At 40.3% G+C, this 23,363-nt stretch overlaps 1 protein-coding gene across 1 annotated transcript in view; it reads left to right on the forward strand.

Annotated features, from left to right (window-relative positions):
• The window catches only part of MAP3K9 (mitogen-activated protein kinase kinase kinase 9), a 57,717-nt gene extending 35,173 nt beyond the window's left edge, over positions 1-22,544 (forward strand). The window contains exons 4-11 of the mRNA XM_062630858.1: positions 5,202-5,350; positions 8,478-8,653; positions 10,711-10,951; positions 12,130-12,252; positions 12,980-13,133; positions 17,349-17,461; positions 18,098-18,913; positions 20,143-22,544. Coding sequence (XP_062486842.1) covers positions 5,202-5,350; positions 8,478-8,653; positions 10,711-10,951; positions 12,130-12,252; positions 12,980-13,133; positions 17,349-17,461; positions 18,098-18,913; positions 20,143-20,624 — 2,254 coding nt within the window. The 3' untranslated portion in view covers positions 20,625-22,544. The remainder of the gene's footprint in view (positions 1-5,201; positions 5,351-8,477; positions 8,654-10,710; positions 10,952-12,129; positions 12,253-12,979; positions 13,134-17,348; positions 17,462-18,097; positions 18,914-20,142) is intronic.
• The last annotated feature ends 819 nt before the right edge of the window (positions 22,545-23,363 follow it).

A 23,363-nucleotide genomic window follows, 5' to 3' on the forward strand; every position in this document is an offset into this window, starting at 1 on the left:
GTAATAAATCCTGTCCCCACCCAAGGATGCAATTTGAAATTCTTAACAGGATGAACTTTTCTATTCTATTAGGCTTGGCTCTCCTTTTGTCCACTTCAACCTCTTGGTTAATCACTGGAATAAAGGGAATTTTTTGCCTGACAACCTTACAGTTAGTCTGTGCAGCATCAACAAAATTGGCTGTCTCTGTCTATTAGCATTCACAAACCCTTTTATTTCAACACCTTTCCTTTAAAGCTTATTAGAATAATATTGCTGGTTGAATTGCTGCCCAGCCTTTTAACAGAAATCTTGTTCTACTTTTGTTCTTGCTGCACAAACAGGTGAAGAAGATGCTGAAGATGTTTGCCCGGACTGAAATCGCCAATCTTATCATAAATAACTGCTTCATGTAATTCCTTTCAAAATATGTATCAAGCTCCATTTAAAAAACTCATTTGTCCCACTCTAAAGGAGGACTGGCAAAAATTTACAAGGCTGAGGAGTGTTCACACATGCTGGTGTCTGTCACCAGGGTTGGGCCACTGCGAAGCTTCTTGATAATAACAGCACTTGGTACATCTTGATAGAGAAAATTTGTTGCTGTGAGTTCTGCTGTGCTGCACCCACAAGCTTTAGCTATACAGTAGAAACCTTGTGCTTATATTGTGCAGAGGACAAAGAAGCTACGGTTTTATTTAAATATGTCAGTTTCTGTAAGTCTGTTTGTGTTTGAGAGTTATGCATTTGCTTTGCATTTACAGGGGTGAGGAGGTAGCGCAGATATTGCAGTTTGTCCAGTACTGTACAGTAAGCAGTAGACATATAATTCAATTTTCTTTGTCATTTTAACTGTTTAAATGTATTTCTTCTTTGCTGCACACTTTGGTTTTCGACTTGTGCTGCTTAAAAGGTAATCATGTTGTCAGTATGATTGGTATGCAGAATGTAAAGCCACTACACAACCTTCATCTGAGTTCCCTGTGTTCCTCAATTTAGATGTTTTGAAGATGTATCTATTCTGAGACCAGTAAAATAATTAGGAATTTAATTTTCATTTAGGAATGGAATACCAGAACTACGTAAAACATCTGATTAGCAGATCAGGATGTTTCAGTGGTGGGTGTAAGAACTTCAGTCACTAGAATATTTCATTTGAATCAGGTGTTGGCAAGCATTTCCATCTACACCTTACTGTGTGCAGGCTTCTGTAGTCTTCTTTGTGTAATGAAGCGCTGGCAAGACTTCAGTACCTGGCAGATAAATGCTGACTAGCAATGTTGGTACAAGCTCATGTGGGACAAGTGTTGCAAGTGACTGTTGTGAAATATGCAGGAAATGTCCGCTCTGGAGCTGCCAGTCTGATAACAGTCAAAATGCTAACTGTTAATAGCCGTTAAAATGTAATGAAGTTTATTTCTTAACAAAAGTAATGTATTAATGTTCTGGTTTCTGTTGTTGCTGGTATTTCCTTATTGGGCTAATAGTTCCTTTCTCATGGAAAGTGCTGTACCTAGGGAGATGGTTAAGAGCAACCTATGGTACAAAAACTTTCGAGCAATAACAGTGAGAAGAAATTATTGGGTTTTTGTCAGTTCACAGACTTACAAGGGAGCTGGCAAAATCACATGTGAAATCCTGCAAGACCTTCAGCCTTCTTTCTGAAAATCCAGTCTGTAGGACTGGACCTAGTGTTAAATGGTTTAAGGGATTACTGGCTCACTGGGAGATGGTTAATTATTCATACAGGTGTCAGTTGACTTGGGTGCATGGTCAGCATCACGTGGTTCATTTTGTAATTAAAGCCCCCAGATTGCTGCCGTGTGCTTCAAGAATAAACGAGCTTGATAAGTTTTGATTCCTCCCTGTTGAGAGTGAGGAGGGGCCCTTGGTTCTTTCTTCCTATGCCTCTTTTTTTTTAATAAATCTCTCTGTCTCTGGCTTTTTCCTTTGGCATTCCCAAGCCTCTGCTTGAGGAATTAATGGAAACCACTTGCTGTTTAATCACTTGGGATGATTGTTGTTCATATACCACAAAGCAGTGTTTCCCTTGTTCTGCAGAAGCAGTATTATCAGCAATGAACTGTAAGTACCTGAGGAAGAGGTGGATTCAGCTTTGTCAGAAACAAAGTGACCTTTTCTGCAATCTGTCCATTCCTTTGTCTTTTTAAAAATTACCCCACTGAAGAAATGCTTTGAGCACATCAATAGTGCTTTCCTAACCATCCCATTACAAAACCTGTCTAATACATGCTTTATTCAGGACTAGTGGTAAAGTAATAACAAAACTCTTTGGTACCTTTTCCTCCCTTTTGAAATCAACACTTGCTTCCAAACCGGAGAATAACATGAAAAACCAATCAGATTTAGACAGGCCAAATATATATTCAGTACAGGATTCCTTTTCTTTGAGTCTTAGGAATCCTAGGAAGACAGAAAGGAAACGGGAAATTCTTAAACTCCCATTTATTTATTTATTTCGAATGAAGCTCTTGAGACAGTCAAGAACTGAGAATCTTGATGGAAAGAAACGTGCTAGCAGCAAAGGTGGGATCTCTAGTGACTGAAATTCCATATCTAAATAGGAAAAGTAGAGTTAAGCTTGTCCAACAGCAGCAGTTACAATGAACTTGATGGGTTGGGGGGAAGATTGAAGGGTACAGGTTGCAATGAAATAATGAAAACTTTGGTTACTCCCAAATGGTTAAGGCACTTGCTGCTTTGAAACAAGAAGAGATTAATCTCTGAGCTTCAGAATTTGCTGTTTCATGAAGCAGCTATGCAGGGAGCATTTAGGAGAAGCAGCTTTTCATTTGGTCTTCAGGTGTGCTTAGGAGAGGCTTTTGAAACTGTACAATGTGACTGTGATCAAAATATATGTATACTTATATTTAATATCTTTGCCAGACCAGTTAAGAAAAATCAGTCTGTTACGGTAGTGTTTAATATCAAGGATATTAATGACAACATTGAGGAATTTTGCTTAAAAACAATAAAATGAGAACATGGAACATGGTTATCTTTTGAGAATGCTATGTTAAAGCTCAGAGAAATGCACAGGAAAGACTTTAAATGAATGAAGAAGACAATGTAGAAGAGACATCCTTCAAAAGGATGAACCTGTATTCAAATGAGGTAAAGTAGGCATGGACTTAACTGCCGGCAAGTTGAATGTAAAACACTCCAGAAAATTAAAAGTATTTTGAGGAGAGTCTTATGAAAACCATAAGAACAAATAAATTGCTTTCAGATGCAGCACAGGTGAAAACACTGCAGGAGAGCATATGGCGTACAGGCCACTTAGTGACCTGTGTCTGCTGTAATGGAACGAAGAGGGGCTTTTTAAGCTTTTTAAGATTTCTCTTTAGGGAAGCTGAGCTAGAGGACATCTCATGCTGAAATACTGTCCGCAGAGGTGTTAAAACTGACTGATAAAATGGGCAGTAACAGTTTGCTGGAATTTACAGTGACACTGAAGATTTCTACAGGAACATGACAGAGCTGTGCTGTGTAATATGTTGCTTAAAGCTGCCTTAATGCTAGAGGAAGTGGGAGGCAGCAGACATGATGACAGGTCTTAAGAGCTTCCTGAGGATCAGCAAGTCTGATTTTGAGTTCTGCTAAATGGTAGAAACAGCACTAAAGAGGGAGGACCTGGTGGACATATGAGCATATCTGGGGAAGAGTCAGCTTTTGTTAGCAGGAAATCAGATCCTGTGAAAAAATGGGAATTCTTGAAGGAGTTACTGAGTATGTGGACAAGTGGTAAGATTGCTTATGCTATATTTGGTTTAGGAAAACTTTAAACAAAATCTTTCTTCAAAAGCTTTTAAAGAAAGTGAATTGATGGGGAAAAGAGGACAGGTCTGTTTCTCATCAGTTCTTTAATTACTAGAGGAATAAATCAGTTTTCTTGGGGAATTATGTGTTCAACATAATCATAGGTGATTAGAAAAAAAACAGTAAATGGCTAGGTAACATTTGCTGATAATACCAAGTTATTCGTGATAAGAAAAGTTAATCTGCTGCAGAGAGCTGAGGAAAAGTTTTACTGTAATGAATGATAAAATAGATGAAATGGTAATAAATACAAAATAGTACACAGGAGAGAATTTCACATGTACAGTGATGGACTCTAAATTTTACTATTATGATTCAGTAAAAAGATATTGGAGTTACTGTGGGTAACCTAGCTCATGTTGTAAGGAGTCAGAAAGACAAGTGGCAAATTAAAATTTAATAGGAAAGAAAAAAGAAAACAGGAAATACTGTGCCTCTCTGTGTATCTTTAAAACTTTGTGATTTTGGTCATTCCAAAAGAAGATGCTGAGTTCAATGAAAGATATGAAATGGCTTCTTTCAGGAAAGTAACTAGATTAGGATTTATCTAGAATAGGATTTTGGGAGCTGGAGGGAATATGATTTAGGCAGGATGTAGTAGGAGCCTGTGAAATCATGGATGGCATGGAAGAAGTTGATAGGGAATTTATGTTCATTCTTTCTTGTATTGAAAGAACCACAGGGAAGCAAATAAAATTACCTAATGACAAGCCCAAACCAAACACGTGCAATTGTTTTTTGGCAATGTGTCATTAAATTTGTGGGGTTCACTACCACAGAACATGGTAAATGGGTTCAGAAGAGAATATGACAGGTCAACGGAAGAAAAAACTGTAAGGCCACAAAGTATGAAGCTGTCTCTGTCTCAGGTTTCCTAGAAGCAGAGAGAATATTCTGAGGATAGGTTGATTATCATATACCTGGGGAAAGAACAGTCCTGGAACTATTTCCTTAACATCATAGTTAATATTTCATAGAACATTTTAAGGACAAGTTGATTCTGAAGAAGTATTTTTTAGTTATTTTTAACAATCGCAACCCACCAAACAATCCTCCTTCACATTTTTGAGAGTTTCACTGGCTTCTGATTTGAAATTTGCTAAATTAGTCAGGTTTTTGTTAATGTTTTCCAGACTGTTCCTGGTTTCCAGAGAGAAAATTATTTTTGCCTAAAAAGCAAAAATGTCTATTTCAGTCTTAATAAAAAAAGCAGGTAAAATAAGGCACTTTACCAGCTTGGCAGCCATGAGGAGCTTGTCCAGTAAACTGCTATTTCTTTGTATACCAGACCTGCCCTGATGGGTTCAGGTACTTTTTTGTTGCTTAACCATAAATGTGTTAAAGTCAAATACCTATTGTCTTTTCTGTTTTCTTCCTGGTAGTTATGGTGTGCTGCTTTGGGAGCTGCTAACAGGGGAAGTACCATTCCGAGGAATTGATGGTCTTGCAGTAGCATATGGTGTTGCCATGAATAAGCTTGCCCTTCCAATCCCTTCCACCTGTCCAGAGCCTTTTGCCAAACTCATGGAAGGTAAGCCAGCGGCGATGTGAGTATGGTTTGTGCTGTATCTGGAGTGCCGTTGAGCATTGTCTCCTTGTGTTTGGCTTTATTCAGTGGTGCAGGTTATGATGGGAGCTAGGCTTGACTGTTAGTGTTGCTGTGACAGTTACTCTGTGGCAAGGGTAGTACGGGAAAGTAATTTCCCTGCCATTTGTTGATCAGCTGGCTTTGTAGGAAAATGGGGGCTACTGCTGTTGTCATCTAGCTTCTTGTTTTCTAGTACTGAAGACTCACCAACACCAAAACTTACCATATATTGGTCTAGTTTGAAGTCTTCAACTTTATTTGAAATTCATAGCTCAAACATCTTGCTAGGCAGTGTCTGGTTTGGAATGAAACTTTATCCTACTGACATTTCAGGGAGAGGGTTTAAATGTGGCTTTGACATTTGAAAACAACCCATATTATCAGTCAGAATGATGTGATTTTCTGCTTTGTGTGTGGAGATAGTTCATGCCCAAAGTAGGCTATATATGGAGGAAAGTAATATAGGAGTTTGTTATCAGAGCTTCTGTAGTTATTAAAAAGGATTCTGTGAGCTAGCTTTTGGGTGTACCTATGTGACCTGCTCTGCTGGCTGTTGCAACTACTTATGTATCTCCTGAGCTTCAGTTGTTCGTCCCTCCCTCCTTCCTTTCCTCTCTCTCTCACAATAGTACCTTTAGTGTGTTTTTCAATGACCTTATTCCCAAGTTGCAGGTATGGTAGCTCAGAAGCAGTATAAAGCAACAAACTGCATCTGAAAGAGTTAATGCAAGTACAAGCTCAGTGCTATACCAGGGCAATTTATTTTGACATGGTTCCCTGAAAATGCCCTGGATTTGTTTAAATATAAGTAAGGTTATCTGCTGCTGGGGTTAAAAATAGTGCCCTCTATTGGGAAACTAGGGTAGAGACTCATGGCCAGGGCTCGAACCCAACAGCACACGGGTGCACCCACATAGCTTTGGAACACTAAGCTTCTGCGTGTGCAGGGGGAAGAAGAGAACAAGAAAACAATTACTTTCTGCCCCTTCACCAAAACTGTTTTTCAGACAGGTTGTTTCCCATCTCGGGTGAACTCTTGTTTCCCTAATGCTGCTTTTACTTTTGAATGACTGCTCTGGTGGTCTTTGCTGAGACAACAGAGCTGAACTTTCCCTCCTTACAGAAAAGACTTGTATATTACAACTGTCCTCATTAGTGCAAATAATGGCAAATCTAGGCCTGGGAAAGTAAAAGCCACAGGCCACCTGCATAGTTATCCTGTTAACTCATTCATTCATGCATTTGGCTGGCTGTGGCGTTTTGTTTTACTTTGGGTCACATTTGCTTTGCCATGCTTAAAACCTGGGTTAAAGAAGTAGGAATTATGGCACTGACAGTCCAGCTGTATTGCACATTGCCACTAATTGGTCAGCAGCAGGGGACCTTCAAAGTGCTCTTTAACATCCTCAGTACTCTATTTTGATAAGAGAAGCAATTTTGAAATCCATAAACACAAATGTGTTCCAGCTTATGCCTCCTGGAACCTGACCAGATGCTTAAATACCTGCATTTTGATACCAGCAGTTTTGAAACCGAAGCTCCCAAGTGCAAAATCTCAGTAATGCTGAAATTAAAGAAAAGACCTGCAAAACCAAGCCTCACCAGTTGCACGGATTTTGTGAAGTGTTATTTCGTTTTAATTACAGGCCCTCCTTGGTGTATTTCAATCCATGAAACTGATGAATGAAAGTCTTTTAAGACATCACCAGAATGTTTGTAAGCATGTTTCGTTTTTTCCAGCTCTAAGGTCCAGGAAACTTTAGAAAATCTTTACAATTCCTGCCTCATGCTGCAGTAATGTGTATCTGAAATCCAGTGACCCCTTAAAGCAATGATAGCGTGAGCATATTGAGAGACACCCATATGTTAGTTTCTTCCATTCATGAACAGAAACTGTATTCCTTAGAAATATGCTTGATTGTTAAGCTTTTTCTGTTTGGTTCTTCTCCAATTTTGGCATGCAGGGGTCTACCAGTGCTAAAGAGAATAAGGATACTTGTTGAGCAAGAACCTGTGTAAGTGCCAGTACAGGACAATATAGAATGAGAAAGTGATGCTTTCTGCAGGGGTAGAAATAATAATGAAATGAGAGGGAGAACTGAATAAGTAAGAACATTTTGACTTAATGGCTTTTTAAAAACATGTTATTAATGATTTTTGTAGCTTGAGATGTTGCTTCATACCATTTTCTATTTCAGTTTCTGTTTTCAACATTCAATTCCCATCACTGTAAAAGGAGTACCTTTTTGTACTATTGCTAGTTGAGTTGCCTCATGTGGTAAGATAGGACCTTAAATTCTGTGGTTTTAGAGCTCTGTAACTGGGTAAGTTATTACATTAGATTGTAAATGAAAAAGCTTATTTATCTGTGGTTTCTCTTAAAAGCAAAATAAAAAAGCCTGATCAAACAATTTTCTTTCCAATAATAAAGAACCCTTAAAAATAAGAGAATTGAAAATGCACTATTTGATGTCATTATGTGCTTGAATCTGCTGTTTTTACTCAAGGTATGCTTGATGCCCAATCTGCTTTACAGGAGAGATGTTCAGTTCTGTGGAAGAGATTCGTAATGACTCAGCTTAATATTAGTTTGGCATTAGAGGGAACTCTGATAGCATATCCTGCAGTATGGCTGTTAACATTGAAGTGCAAGTGTGATAGAACAATTGTTTGCAGGTCTTGCATAGTATCTCCAGTCTGTGAGCACATACAACTTAAAGCAAAATATTTAAAGAAATTATTTATGATTTTTAATATATATTTGAAAATGTAACTTCCTGTAAAATTATTAAATTTCTATTTTATGTGGCATATTACTGCAGTAGAACCTAGAGACCAGGTAGTTCAAGATCTTAGATGATGCTGGGTATTGTATAAACATGAAAGCATGAAATCTATACTTGACTATGAAGGTACAGTAGTCAATGCAAGTGCGAAATGGAAAAGATGAGGTAATACAGATAGTGTGCATGCTACTGTTAGCCACTGGGGATCAGTAAAGTACTACTCATCTTCTCAAACCTCCATACTAAGAGATTCTTAACAACTGCTTGTCTTTGTCCTATTCTAGATTGTTGGAACCCTGACCCACACTCACGACCTTCCTTTGCCAGTATCCTAGACCATCTCACCGCCATAGAAGAGTCTGGTTTCTTTGAAATGCCCAAAGATTCCTTCCACTCCCTGCAGGAAGACTGGAAACAAGAGATCCAAGAGATGTTTGATCAGCTCAGAGCTAAAGAAAAGGTAAGAATAAGTCCCAAGATCAATGACAGGTTACGATGCAGAAAAGGGAAGAATCATGAGTAAAATAAATACCCTCATGCTGAGCTGCTACTCTAATACTGTAGTGAGCTTCCATTACACACTGTGCAAATTGCTATGATGAGTTGTCTCCATTATTTAATGCATCTGATAGCTATTTCGCTGTTAGATCTTAATTGAGAAGCTAAATGATAACTGTAAACAGTAAACGCAGGGAAGGTGATTTCAACATATATACTCTAATAAGCATTGCAGTTTTGGTTCTGTGAGGTTTGTGTTTTCCAGGTTTTAAGCACAGCCAAAGTGGATAGACTATAGTAAGCATGAGTGCTGCCAGGGGAATGGCATAATAACTGTTACAATTGAAGTCCATCTGGGTAAATAGCAGGAAATAAAAATACTAGCAGGAATAAAAGGAATTGTGACCATCAGTCTCCAAGAGGCTGATGTGAAAAGCTGAAGTTTTCTTCAAGCATACTTGTGTAAAGCACACCTTACTGCATCTATGTAACCATAGATGGGTCCTTGCAGGGACTGTCTTTGCAGTTGTTGCTATGAAATACTGCAGTGGAATCACTAATAATATTTTTATAAAGGTTCATGGTCTCTTGCCTAAAATAATTTTGTAATAAGCAACCAACTTGATTTGGGCTCAGAAGTTGGACTTGTGAGGCAGAGAGAAGGAACTTTATACATCCTGTTCACCTCAGGAGTGAAATGCACTGAATTTCACCTCCATCATGATGGGACAGGTAACAATGACATCACTAAAAAAATTTAAATAATCTAAGGTAAAATCTGTCTGTGTTCTATCTGAAGATTAGCTTCAAGTCTTCAGTTTTTAGCTCTGCATTGGAGCTAGCCAGCTGGAGATAATTATTCCGAGTGCTGAATTCTTTTGTCCTTGTGGTAAGAGGAGTGCAGTAAAAAGACATTTTGAGATCTCAAGGACAGTTTCAGTTGATTTATTTTGTCAACAGGGGAAAAATTGGAAAGTTTGCCTTATGCATCTTTAAGCCTAAGGCGCAGCCATGCTTGGTGGAAAATGATGGGAGTGGCCTCCTGATGTTTTCCTCATTCATTTTTGTTAGAGATGTGTTTTTTGCTATTACAATGCATGAGATGGCAAGGTTATTTTTAAATAGTCTAAGTCATTACTGAAGTTAATATAGGTACTTATTGAACAGGAAAGCAAAGATTGATTCTTTTGACTGTTATGAATAAATCTTCCAGAACGGGTTCCCATATGCATGATACTCTTCAATGGCTCTCATAAACATGTTCATGTTAGATATCCAGAGTATTTTCTCATGACAATGAATTTAGGACTCAGTGCCTTTGCACAGAATCACAGTGTGGTTGAAGTTGGAGGTACCTCTGAAGGTCATGGAGTCCAAGTCCCCTATTCACACACAGCCAGCTAGAGCCAGTTGCCCAAGACTGTGTCCAGATGGTCTGAAAGGTGGGAAACTCCACAACCTCTGTGGGTAACCTGTGGCAGTGTCCAGTAATGCTTATGGTAAAAAAGGGTTCAGAGGGTATCTCCTGTGTGCCTATTGCCTCTTGTCCTGTCACTAGACACTGCTGAAAGGAGCCTGGCCTATCTTCTTTGCACCCTTCCTTCAGGATTTCATATACACTGTAAGATCACCTTTCCCCCCCACCCAAACCTTCTCTTTGCTAGGATAAACAGACCCATCTCTCTTAGCCCTTCCTCACAGGAGACATGCTCCAGACTCTTAATGATCTTCAAGGCCCTTTGTTGGACTCTTCCCATGTCAGTATCTTTTTTTCTGGAGACCCTGGAACTGGACACAGGATTCTGCGTGCAGCCTCACAATGCTTATATCCATATTTTAATACTGATAGGAAGGGTCTTGAATGGCAAGCACAGAAGTTCTTGAAGATTGCTTTTGGCTTTCAGCTGGGCCTTTAAACAGTGCTGTGAGCACAAGTCACTGCTGCTGTATCTTCAGTGTTAGTCTTAACCCACAAGTCACAAGGTAGTTTTTTGTTTCTCCTTTCTTCTCTCCCTGCAGGAGCTGCGCACATGGGAAGAGGAACTGACTCGTGCTGCTGTTGAACAGAAGAACCATGAAGAGTTGCTACGAAGGAGGGAACAGGAGCTGGCAGAACGCGAGATTGACATCCTGGAAAGGGAGCTCAACATCATTATCCACCAGCTGTGTCAGGAGAAGCCTCGGGTGAAGAAACGCATGGGGAAGTTCAAGAGGAACCGGCTCAAGTTAAAAGATGGCAATCATATCAGCCTGCCTTCAGGTTGGTCACATGTTAGACTCTGTAAGGTGAAATGGGAAGAACAGTTGAACCTGTTGGTTTGGTAACTCCTTTCTGCTGATACTTACACATTAGGATCATAGAATCTAGAAAGTATTTGATGTACCTTGGGAAAAACATGTGTCTTGAGATCAAGAAACTCTAGAAAATATGATCATCTTGTGGCTAGCATTCCCCAAAATTCCAAAGATAAAGGACAGAAGTAAGTTTGAGTTATTACATGTTTGTTAGTCAATGGCTGTATATGGTTCATGGTGAAAATGTTGGTGTTGCAGTTTAACAATTTGATACTCAAAATGATCAGTTTAAGAAAAGATGTACATAAAAAATGATGGAGGTTCTTGCATTAGTAATATTTTACATAATGCTGCAGCAGAAGCCGTAATCTACTGGATTTCTTGGTGCAGGAATCTTAAAATTATCTAAAAAGTCAATAGCTGTGACACTACAGCCCTACATTGCTAGTTTCATAAGTGAACTCATATTAACACACAAGTGACCTCTAATACCACCCTTCTGGAAGAAAATGTTATCAGTGGGGTGTCATCGAAGTCACTCTTAAGAAAGCAAAGATGGTGATTTTCAGAAATACTAAGTCCTTATCATTTCTGCTGTGGATTCTTTATGGAGATTCAAATTTGTGAAAGAACAAAAGTGTTGGTTTTGTAAATCACCTGAGGCTCATCCATCATTACTTCAAGGATCATGGCTTACGCTGTATTTTGTGTTTTCTGAGAGAGGTTGGCTGTTCAGAAGAGCAATGATAAAATGTGCTTGTTAACTATGCTTTTCTTCAGGTCTGTAAACACATACTGCTGGTGGTTTTGCTTAGCTTAAACTGAGAGAAGATGAAAGGAATTTATCCAGGGATATACTTTGGCTTAAATGTCAGTCAACGCATGGGGATATATGTGTGTATGCATCTCTCATATACACTATGATGGTATGTTTTTGCGAGTGTGAATGCGCATCTTTGTTCTGAAGTAACTGTATGTACAACAGCAAAATAGCTATTAACTGTAAAACTTCATTTCTACATAGATCCTGTAATTTGCACTCTTCAAAAGCACGAATTATTACTTCATTTTTCTTATATTAAGCAAAAGAATTTTAACTGTCTTTCTGTTTTTGTTTTGATTTTTTTTTCTTTTGGGAAGCAGATTTTCAGCATAAATTCACTGTGCAGGCTTCTCCGACGATGGATAAAAGGAAAAGCTTGATCAGTAGCTGCTCCAGCCCTCCTGCAAGTCCCACAATTATTCCCAGACTCAGGGCCATACAGTGTAAGGAGCTCAATGTAGTATTGAATTTGGGAAATGTGCAGTCTGTCAGCGTGGTCAGATGCCAAGATTCCATATCTAGGACAGGACTGTAAAAAAACTGTTCCTAAAATGTTTGCCTTGCATCCTGCGTGTATGCATTTGCAGAGAAAAATGGAGTGTGTTGGTGATGGGGGGGAAAGTATCTCCTTCTTTGGAGTGCAGGCCTGACTTACCCATGCTCTTGAAACATTGCTGCTTATATAGAAAAATACACTGCTTGGGTGTACTAACTTGCAGAACAGATCTATGAAACATTATTGAGGTGGATTGAGTTACTTTTGGAAGGAAAGAAGATCAAGGGCGCTTGTCATGAAAATAGTTTTCCATAATAAACCAGAATTAGGCACACAAGCATGTTTAGAAGTATGAGAGGGATGTTAATTAATGTGTAGTGTTTGTATTGGACATCACAACACTTGTGTGTCTGGTATCAAACTGGTGGTTCTAAAAGAAAAAACAGTGATGGCGTAAAGCTATAAAGCCTACTTACACTAGATTTGAAGGGATGTGGTTCTTAGATATGTGTTGATAAATGGTCAAAACTATGGGAAATAAGCCTGAAGGGGTGTTTTCATTACTATTCCTGTTCCAGCCTATGTTGTATTCTTTATGTTGCTTTGGAACCAATTCTTTAAATTGTATATCTTTTTTTCTTTCCCATTTTCCACTGTTCTTCCCACCTGTGAAGTGACTCCTGCTGAAAGCAGTAAAACATGGGGACGAAGCTCAGTCCTTCCAAAGGAGGAAGGAGAGGAAGAAGAAAAGAGAGGCCAGAAGAAAAAGGGACGCACCTGGGGACCAAGCTCACTTTGTCACAAGGAGCTAGGTGCAGGAGAAGATGGGTAAGAGAGAGCCTGGAAGCAGACTGGTTTCTAGATTCTAAAATCAGTTATGAGCTGGCTCACAGGAGATTTGCCTTTCCTTTTGCAAACACTTTCCTTTTCCAAACTTATTTTCTGTACCAGGGATATTGGAGATTACAGTACTGCATTGCAGTCAGGCCCTTGCTAGAGGTACAGCATTGACTGATGTTTTCACTGTCTGTTGTTACCTTGGTATGTGTACTTGTAAGCAGTAGAATTTCCTGGCTGTACAAAACTGTTTCCCTAGTAGCTTTTCTTTATTTCCAGGCTCAGCTTCCTGTAGTTTCATATAATAGCTGGAACTACTTCTCCTTTACAATTCACAGCTATGCTTTTTCTTGTCCTAAATGCTGTTATTTGAGGTTCAACAAGGCAAAGTCCTGCATTTGGGCCACAGCCCCATGCAATGCTCCAGGCTTGGGGAAGAGCTGCTCAGCAGACAAGGACCTGGGGGTGTCCCATGAAGCTGAACATAAGCCAGCTGGTGCCCAGGCAGCCAAGAAGGCCAACGGCATCCTGGCCTCTATCAGAAATAGTGTAGCCATCAGGGCCAGGGACGTGATCTCTCCCTGTACTCAGCAGTGGTGAGGGCACACCTGGAATACTGTGTTCAGCTCTGGGCCCCTCACTACAAGAAAGACATTGAGGTGCTGAAGTGGGTCCAGAGAAGGGCAGTGAAGCTGGTGAAGGATCTGGAGCACAAGTCTGATGAGGAACAATTGAGTGTTTAGTCTGGAGAAGGGAAGGTTCAGGGGGGACCTTATCACTCTCTACAACTGCCTGAAAGGAGGCTGTAGTGAGGTGGGGGTTGGTCTCTTCTCCCAAGTAACAAGTGATAGGACAAGAGGTAATGGCCTCAGGCTGTGCCAAGGGAGGTTTAGGCTGGATATTAGGAATAATTTCTTCCTGTAGAGGGTGATCAGGCATTGAAACAGGCTGCCCAGGGGAGTGGGCACGTCCCTAGAAGTGTTCAAAAAACCATGTAGACGAGGCCCTCAGTGATATGGTTTAGTGATGGTCTTAGAAGTCCTGGGGTAACGGTTGGACTTGATGATCTTAAGGGTCTTTTCCAACCTAGTCGAGTCAATGATTATTTTTAAAGTATCTGGTAGAGCCAGGAACATATCTTCTCTTTGGGCTTTTGAAAAGGACATGTAGCTGGAGTGACTATATCCTGAAAGTGATTTTTGCAGAGATCTATTTCTATAGATTCTTATCTTGTGGCTTGTCTTTTTGTGTGTGTGTCTGAATTATTTATACCAGGACCCCAACGGATCATTGCTGAAATGCTGCTTTAAACATAGGAATATTTTGATCTTCTAAGAGGTTTGAATGTCTTGTTATTTTTAGTGGAATGGGAAGCTTTTTCCCCTGCTAAACTGACAGTTTGACTCCTGCCATATTTTTTAGCAAGGAAAATAAAATGGTTATAATTTTTCTTTAAAATTATGCCCTCGGGTGTGAAATTCTTGGGAAATAGATGTTTACATAATGCATCACTATTGCAGTCCTCTGCAAGAGGGCCTGGATCTGAGTGTTCTAATGACATTAAAATGTTCTCCCTCAAAGGTACTCTTGACATGTTAACAGGGCAATGTGGGGGAAGCTGCTTTGACTGCTGCCTCTGCTTTACCTATTGTCATGCTTTAAAATCATTAATTATATAAAAGGCAGGAGATCGCTGAAGCTGGTAGAAAAACATTTCTACCTGGATAGAAATCACGTTCTTAGAATTCTGGGAATAAAGCTCTTCAGTTTCCTGTTCAATCTGAAGCTCTGAATTGCTTTTGGGCACAGACAGCTGGAGGGGAGTTGCTTGCTAACCATGGTTGCTCTTAAAACAATGGTGTTCTTTCTACAATTGAGATGTTGGGTAGTATTCATCACCTTTTCCAGGGAGACTCAATGCAGCTATAGCATTTTGCAGAGTGTCTGAAACATGATAGTGTTGCTGAGCGGGCAGTGTGGTTAACACATAAAATGAACTATGGCTTCTTGCCGAGATTATGCAGGCTTAATTTTAAGGCCTGCACTGCAGACTTTAAATTAAAGAGGGCAGAGCTGCAGTAAGTGTGAGTGACTCAAAAGATTGAGTGCTTGCTATTTTTTCTATTTTATAATTCTAGTTTTAGAGGGTAGGGGGGTAATGAGGTAAAGTGAAGAGCTAAACTTAGGATAGAAAAGTCCAATTCAAATCTTCTTCATGGCACTGTTCTAGTAGCAGCAGTGCTACTATTCCAGCTGCTTTCACGACTCTGATCAATGGAACTTGAATCTTCATCTTTTTTATCACTTTCCATGTGGTCTCCACAGAAGGCAATCCTAAATCTATGCAAGAATTACATTGTGGGAATTTCAGTGAAATTCTCTAGCATGAATAAACTGACCTGTAATTAACATCAAGTAAAGGCAGTCATGAAAAGATTATATAGTGATTATTCACTCCTCTGCATTTATCTTTGAGCATAATGAATATGCACAGCAGCAGAAGGATGCTGTGCTAAATTGCAGAGACTGGATGAAGCTTTATGTTGGACTAGTGTTGTGACAGTCCAGTTGTGATCTTATGCTATATTCTCAAGCATATCTGGTGAAGTCTTAATTGTCTTTAAACTGGGCATTGACTAGTCTCTGGTTGTTATTGCGGCATGGGTGATTTTTACCCTGTTTAAGTTTTCAGGCTGGTGGTGCTACCAATTTTACAGAAGGTGACACTAGATGTGGGCTAGTCATAGTTCTTTAGCAATGCTCTCTTAAAATCTTGCAAACTAAATAGGGGTGAGCCTTAGAATAGACACATTTTATTCATGACAGTAATGTATTAGTGCCTCAACATTACAGAATATTACAGAATGGTATTACGACACTGGAGGTGCAGTCTTATAGTTGTAGGGAAGTTTTTTGCAATTTGCTGAGCAAATAAGCCTTGTCACCTTAGTACTCCTAAAGAGAGGTGCTTTTGACTTCCCCATAGAAAAAGGCAACTGAGAAGTAACTCAACCATAATACAACAAAGAGAGTAATAACCTTCCTGTTATTTAATCTAAATAGATTACAGGTAAGAAGTCTTCAGGTTCCTGAACTGTTTGTGCTGATGTCTGAAATAGATAGTTTTACTGCTAATGTTTGCAAATCATTCCAGTTGCTTTTTCCTTGGAGCAGCAACAGGTAATATTGCTGTAGTAGGAATGTACTCAGCATGTTTTGAATTGTTTACAAATGCACACTACTGTCTAATTTTTAAGACGATGTCCAGTTACCCTCTGGACAGGTTTTGGGGGCCTACTTGTAACTCGGGGAGGAGAGAGAGAAGAAATGAAAAATAAAAAGGAAGGATGAAGATTTCATAACCTTGAGGCAATCATAGCAGGCCTTGAAATTTTTTTGGTAGCTATTTATCTTTCTGTTCAGATTGAGCTGCTTACTAGAGTTGTTTCTGATGTCATGAAAGTACCACAGGGAACAAATAGGTTGATGGTAGTGAATACCTATGAATACTAATAAGCTCAGGTAGCTAGTTGACATACTCTTAAATGCAGGTGACATCAGTAAGGATTTGGGTTTGGGTTTTTCACTCGTTTGTGGTTTTGGGTTTTTTTTTTTGTCTGTAAGTAAAAGAAGCAATGACATGATTTATGATTTTAATTACCTGCCTTTCCATAATATACTTTTAAATGTCTGTACTTCAATGAGGTGTTTTCTTTAGAGAACAAATATTGGGATTTACAATACAGAGGCATGACTCCACTGTTACAATGACTTGAGCATATTATTGTCCCAGTGAGTGATCTTTGACTTCCATCATTCATTTGTATTTCACATGGAGATGTTTTTGGAGTTATTTTTCCCCTCCTCCTGCTGAGCACTTTATTTTTTATCTACCATGGTAGGTTTGCCTTGGTTTAAAAAGAAAGTGTTCCGTCTGATTTTTCTAGTGGTGGTTTCTGTTATTCTGCATTCATGGTATCAGCAGAGGGCTTTTGACTGCCATGGTGTAACGAATGAGGGAGGGACTTTTTTACTTTTCTTGTATTTTAAGGTGCTGTAAAGATGTTGCAAAATGTCCTCCTATGGGAGGAGTTCAAATATATGTAGTTAAGGTGGATTCCTGCATACTCGATGTAGAATATGGAAGGGGGAATGAAAATTGGTTGTGAACATGGTACATTTTCTCCCATCGTTCTACTGTTTCAGTCTGAAAGCTCTGGTAGAAGGATACAAACAGTGGTCATCGAGTGCACCGAACCTTGGGAAGATCCAGAGAACTGCACCTGCTTTTCCAGGTTTCACCAGCTTAGCAGAGATGGGTAAAAGAATTCCCTGGACTTTATGTTCTCATCTCCACTTCCATTCACATCTGAATGAACCTCTCTTTTCCTGACCTTCACCCAGTACCTTACAGCAATGTTTTCATTTAGGTGGTATCCGGTTTTCTTTTATTCTTTGTGAAATAACTTTCTCCTTTTTAATTTTCTTTCTGTTTAGCTTTCTGCTTGTGCCTCTTATCTGTCAAGGAAACCAGCTTCTTTCAGTTCCCCTCTAGCTCCATGCTACCCCTCAGTTCCATTCTTGTTAATGGTATTTAGATGTGCAGCATGGTTATACCTTCACTTGTAAGGAGAGATCCTTGTAATTTTCCTGCCTTTTGCTCTTCACTCCCAAACATATAATTTTACTCTAGAAATAACTGAGGTGTAACTTGTTTCTGAAATACTGTTCTGCAGTTGATCCCAAACACTTTGATAGTGTTTCCAAGTTATTTGTCTCAGTCTATGGGCTTTGGAGACAGTAGCCTGTGAGTATTTGGCACTTGGAATGATGCTTGCAATGAGGACAGTTCTGTCTTCTGAGTGAAGCTTATTTTCATGTATATTTGTAAGGCAGTGAAATTTGCTGGTGAAAATGTGACATCAATGCAAAGTCTGTTTTCATTTGCTTTTCAGATGATGAAGACAGTGAATGCCTTAATGGGGAGGGCAAGGTGCACCCTTCACCTGGGCACAATCAGTCATACCTCTGCATCCCATTTCAGAAGAATGAAGACTGGGATGGCCCTTCTAGTGATGCCAATGAGGAGTCCACCCCTGTGAACTCTGCTACTAGTACCCCACAGCTGACACCCACCAACAGCCTCAAACGTAGTGGTTCCCACCACAAGCGATGTGAGATTGCATTGCTTGGCTGTGGAGCAGTGCTAGCTGCTGCAGGCCTGGGTTTTGATCTGTTAGAAGCAGGGAAGTGTCAGGTGCTGATTGAGGAGGAGCCAGAGGCACCCAGGGAAGAGAAGAAGAAGCGTGACAGCCTTTTCCAGCGAGCTGGACGCCAGCGCAGGAGCACTAGTCCACCTTCCAGAAAGATCTTCAGGAAAGATGATCCCATGTTGTTGCTAGGCGAGCCATCCACATCCCTCACCCTTCTGTCCCTGTCTTCCATTTCCGAATGTAATTCCACCCGGTCCCTGCTGCGCTCAGACAGTGATGAGATTGTGGTGTATGAAATGCCTGTCAGCCCAGTGACAGTCAAGGCTCCCATGCCAGCCATTACCAACCCACTAGTCAATGTCCAGATCGAGAGGTTCAAACAAGACCCCAACCAGTCCCTGACTCCCACCCATGTGACGCTCTCTTCCCACACCCAGCAAAGCGGGCACAGGCGCACACCTTCTGATGGGGCCATCAAAGGGAGCGGACTAGTTGTCAGTGGGTGCCCAACCAGTGGATGCCCTTCCAGTAGCTGTTTAACTGGAGCATTGGGAGCAGGTAGGTTTTCAGCCATCTTCCTTTTCCTCTTCAGAATAAAGACCCAAAGAGTATAACTGTTTATTAGGAAGTAAACATGTTGCTTACACAGCATCCATTGTGATGGCCAGTCCATAAGATGAGCTTATAGGTGCTGCCTTTACACAAATGATGAACAGAATAATACAGTAATGGTCTCTGTTCCAGCATCTCAGCTAAGGAACTCTCCTCTCCTGTGCTATGAAGCAGAGTGTAGTATTGTTTCTTAGGTAAAGATGGTACCAATGTACAAATGCTGTGCATTTTAGCAGTTCCTCAGTATTCCATATCCAATGCCTTTATACACTTGTTTGTATTGCTGTTATAATATCAAAGTAAATTCTGATGTTTAAGGCAGTGAAAACAGGATCTCTAAAACAGTTTGGGGCTATGCCACTATTGCTCCAAGTAAAAGGGATCTTCCTGTGTAGGCAGTGTTCTCACTGTTGCAGTCTTTAGGAGTGGCTATGACTTGATAACTTAAAAAAAACCTTTCCTGTTTTCTTGCTCTAGTAATTCAGAGGGAAAAAAAAAAGAACTAGAATAATAAATTAAAATCTGATTTAATTAGACTTTTCCCAAAGGTAAAACAAAATGTGAGGCTCTGTTGAATGGCGGTCTGCAGTAAAATGTGGGTTAATGCAACTGAGAATACTCATTAAAATGGTATTCATGAAAATGTAAAAGTTGTGTTTATATATAACAGAAAACACCATCCCCCATCCCTAAACAAAAAGCAACCAACAAGTGCCCACAGTAGGTGGTGTTTATTGAGTCTTCAGGAAGTTGGTACTGCTCACTGCAAATAGGTGTCGCATACCCTGCTGTGCAAGTGTCTCCCTGATCCATTCAAGTTGTTGATGGGTAATGTGCCCTTGGAAGGATTTGGAGAGTCCTCACCTCTGGTAGGAGGTCAAACCCATGCTCTTCAGTCTGAGAACTAAAGAAAGCAAATGAGAGAATGAACAAAACTTGTTGCTTGTGCTAGGCCAGTGTCTTGCAATGTGTTGAGAACAGCATAGGGTTAAAGAAGACAGTTACTTCAGATTGGTGTGATCCTGAAGAAACACAGTTCATAGATTCTGATTGGAGGCTTTCTGCTTTGAAAATGTTTTAGTAGTATACATACAGTAAACTAAGATCTGTTGGAACCATTTAGCAGTGACATCTAACTTGTTTCCTTCTTCTCTTACATCCTCTGTTTTGGATAGGTGTATTAAAAACACCTAGTCCAAGTAGAGATCCCAGTGAGGTCCCTCGCCTGCCAGACCCCAACCTTGTTTTCCCTCCAGCCCCGAGACGATGGAATGCACAGCAGGACCCCACACTGGAAAGACCCAAGACACTGGAATTCCTGCCTCGGCCACGTCCTGCAGCCAGTCGGCAGCGGCTTGATCCCTGGTGGTTTGTATCACCCAGCAATACCAAGGGTGAATCTTCTGCCAACAGTTCAAGTACTGATACTCCAAGCAATCTGGACTCTTGTTTTGCTAGTAGCAGCAGCACTGTAGAAGAGAGACCTGGACTGCCTGCACTGCTTCCTTTCCAGGTGGGTCTTCCTGTAGAGGAGCGGACACTGTTGGACATAGATGCTGAGGGGCAGAGCCAGGACAGCACCATTCCGCTATGCAGAAGTGAACTTAACTCACAAAAAGCTGCAGCATATGAACTCAAGCAAGAATTCTGGTCCTAGTATGAAATCCACTGGGGACAGTGAGCCCCTCTAAATTCAATCCTACTTTTTGCACTGAGAATGCACTTTGAAGACAGATGAGATGGAGGGATGCTACAGAGATCATATGGTGCTGCCTCTGCTGAAGATATGTTGTTCGACTGCCTGCTTTTTGTTTGCAGTTGGATGAAACTTGGCAGCTGTGAGCTGCTGACTTGCTGTGGGTTTTTTCTGTAGTCTTCCCTGCCCTCTTATTGCAGTTTGAATCTGCAATGAGCTGAAATTATCATATCAAAGTCTTTGTTACTAACCTTGTAGGATTTGGCACTTGCAGTAAGTATATTGATATCTATCCTGGTATTAATCAGTATTTTCAAAACTCAGTTACTACACTGCAGCAGACATCAGTGTTTGATGTTTTCCCAAGGAATCCAGGACAGAAACAAATATCTGGAGACTACATTCTCTAAAATGTGTTCAGATCATTAGACAGGCCTGGGAATCATGGTACCCCCACCGAAGGAGCAGAAGTAGCTATCTTAGACTCGCTTGTCCTCTTTTGCTCATGTGATAGTGCAGGGTGGAACAGACTGCAGAGGAAGGGCATGGCATTTCTACTGATGGCGATTTTTGAGAACAAACCAACTAGACTGTTGGGAATGAGTAGGTGTAGTTAATCCTGACTTCAAGGCAGGTTGGATGGACTTCACTGATCTCTTGAGGTCCTTCTTGGCCCTATTTTTCTATGATCCTGTGCTTTCAAAAAGCTGAAGGCTTATGGTATGGATGTTAACTCTAGCTTTCTTTTTTGTTTAAACCTTTGGTTCCATCAGCCTCCTTTTCCCACCCCCTGTATCCCAGGCTCGTAGTCAAGCTGCTCAGCTTTGGGAAGGGAATTAGCAGGAACTGTTTCTTTAAAGCTGTATTGGCTTGGTTGTGTCCTCTCATTTGTTTTTTTTTAACTTCCTGGTTTTCCTCCTTACACTTTTTAGGAGTGGCCCTTGAAACCCAAGACTGTTCTTCTGCACACTGATAATTGTTTAAGGCTCTTTGGAAATTGAGGCTTGTTAGTAGTTGGATTGTGCAAACAAGAATCAGAACATCTGGATTCTGTTTTATTTTGTCACTGTCTCACTGTGTGACTGTGGGCAAATAATGTAACCTCTGTGCCTAAATTTCCCCATCTGTAAATAATAGGAAAAATACCTACCTCACAGGGGGAGGGATTGGGACATATGTAATAGATATAAAGTCCTTTGAGATCTTTGAGTGAAAGGCACTCAAGACATGTAAAACTTTATTCTTGTTCAGATATGTAAAAACTCCTAACTGGAGCAAGAACAGACCCGTCTTGAAGGAGGAAGTCACACAAATGGGGTGTGCCTATGCTCACAACCTTCTGTACAGAGACTGCAAATGTGTATGTGCCTCTGCAGGTGTATCTTACTGGCTTTAATGAGAGCTTCACTCTTCCCCCATTTTGGCATTATAAATAAGGGATGTGGCCTTTATATGAGCATAGTAGGGTAGTCTGCTTTATTGCAGGGTACAGAATATCTGTTCACTCTTTTTGTAGAGATCAGTGCTCATTTTGCTAATCTACTGACCATCTGGGTACAAATAACTGATTTGACAGTGCTGCCAATGCAGTCCTCAGCCTGTTATGGCAGTCCATGAAGGCAGTATAGCCGAATACGTTTTCAAAGCTGTCAGCGCAGAGAACCTGTGTGCTTTAAATGTTTATAACCAGATGTTAAAAACCAGCGTATGTGGGGAGGTACTGTACTTAAGGGTCTTTAGGTCTGTTTAAGGGCTAAAACCAGCATGTTGCCATTAGTCAAGCACACCTTTTTTTTCCAAGCATTTACAGTATATTTTGCTGTAGAAAGGTAATACATTTCTTGTTTATCACATTCCATGAAGTGTGTTTAATGGCAGAATTGCCTTGCCCAGTGAATGCTCCAGTGCTAGCCTTAATGGTGCTATCCAGTTGCTGAAGCTGGTTAGACTGTTGCCTGAAGACAAGGTGTTCTGATGTGGAGCTAATATACTTTAAAGAGAAAACACCTTAAATTGCTGACACTTCTATTAAATGTAGACCTTTGGCATTATTGATTTCTTAAGCATTCATCCTTGCGCTTTCTATTTCTGAAAACTCAGTTTGTGATGTAGAGACCAAAAAAAGGTAAGCCCTGCCCAACAGACAGTTAAATTGGATTATGCTATAGAGAAAAACTCAAGGTATGACAATTCAGAGGCTGTGTCAGAGGGTCATAAAGGAGGAGATTAAAAGTATCTATTTTTCATACTCTCCCTTACCATTTTACCATCTGAAACAAAACTGGATCAGCTGTTCTGAAATGTAATGTTTTCTATCTAAAAAGTATCATTACAAACATCATAGAAAACATCATCATTTAAGACATCACCCGGAATAGGTCTGTTTGAACAGAAAAAGACCTGTTTACTTGCATGGAGTGGGAGGTTACTTTTCTTATCACATTAGTTTACTCAGCCCACTAAACTTTAGGATAGTTGGCCAGTTACTTTTACCAAGTCAAGGATAAGGTTTCTGTCAAGTCCGCAGCAGACAAGACTGCTGTAAAACCAAGTTGTCCTGTCACCTCTTTTGCTTATGGAAGTTGAGGATGAAGCATCAAAGCCCCTTTCCCCTCTCTCCCTTTTAGGTAACAACTTGGTGACACTGGTGTGTAGCTGACCCGTTGCAAGTACTTTGCTCTGAAGACCATCTTCCCAAAT

Source organism: Pezoporus occidentalis, unplaced genomic scaffold, assembly GCF_034315485.1.
Source record: "Pezoporus occidentalis ecotype Australia unplaced genomic scaffold, CSIRO_AGI_Poc_V1 ctg36, whole genome shotgun sequence".
Taxonomy (NCBI): Eukaryota; Metazoa; Chordata; class Aves; order Psittaciformes; family Psittacidae; genus Pezoporus; species Pezoporus occidentalis.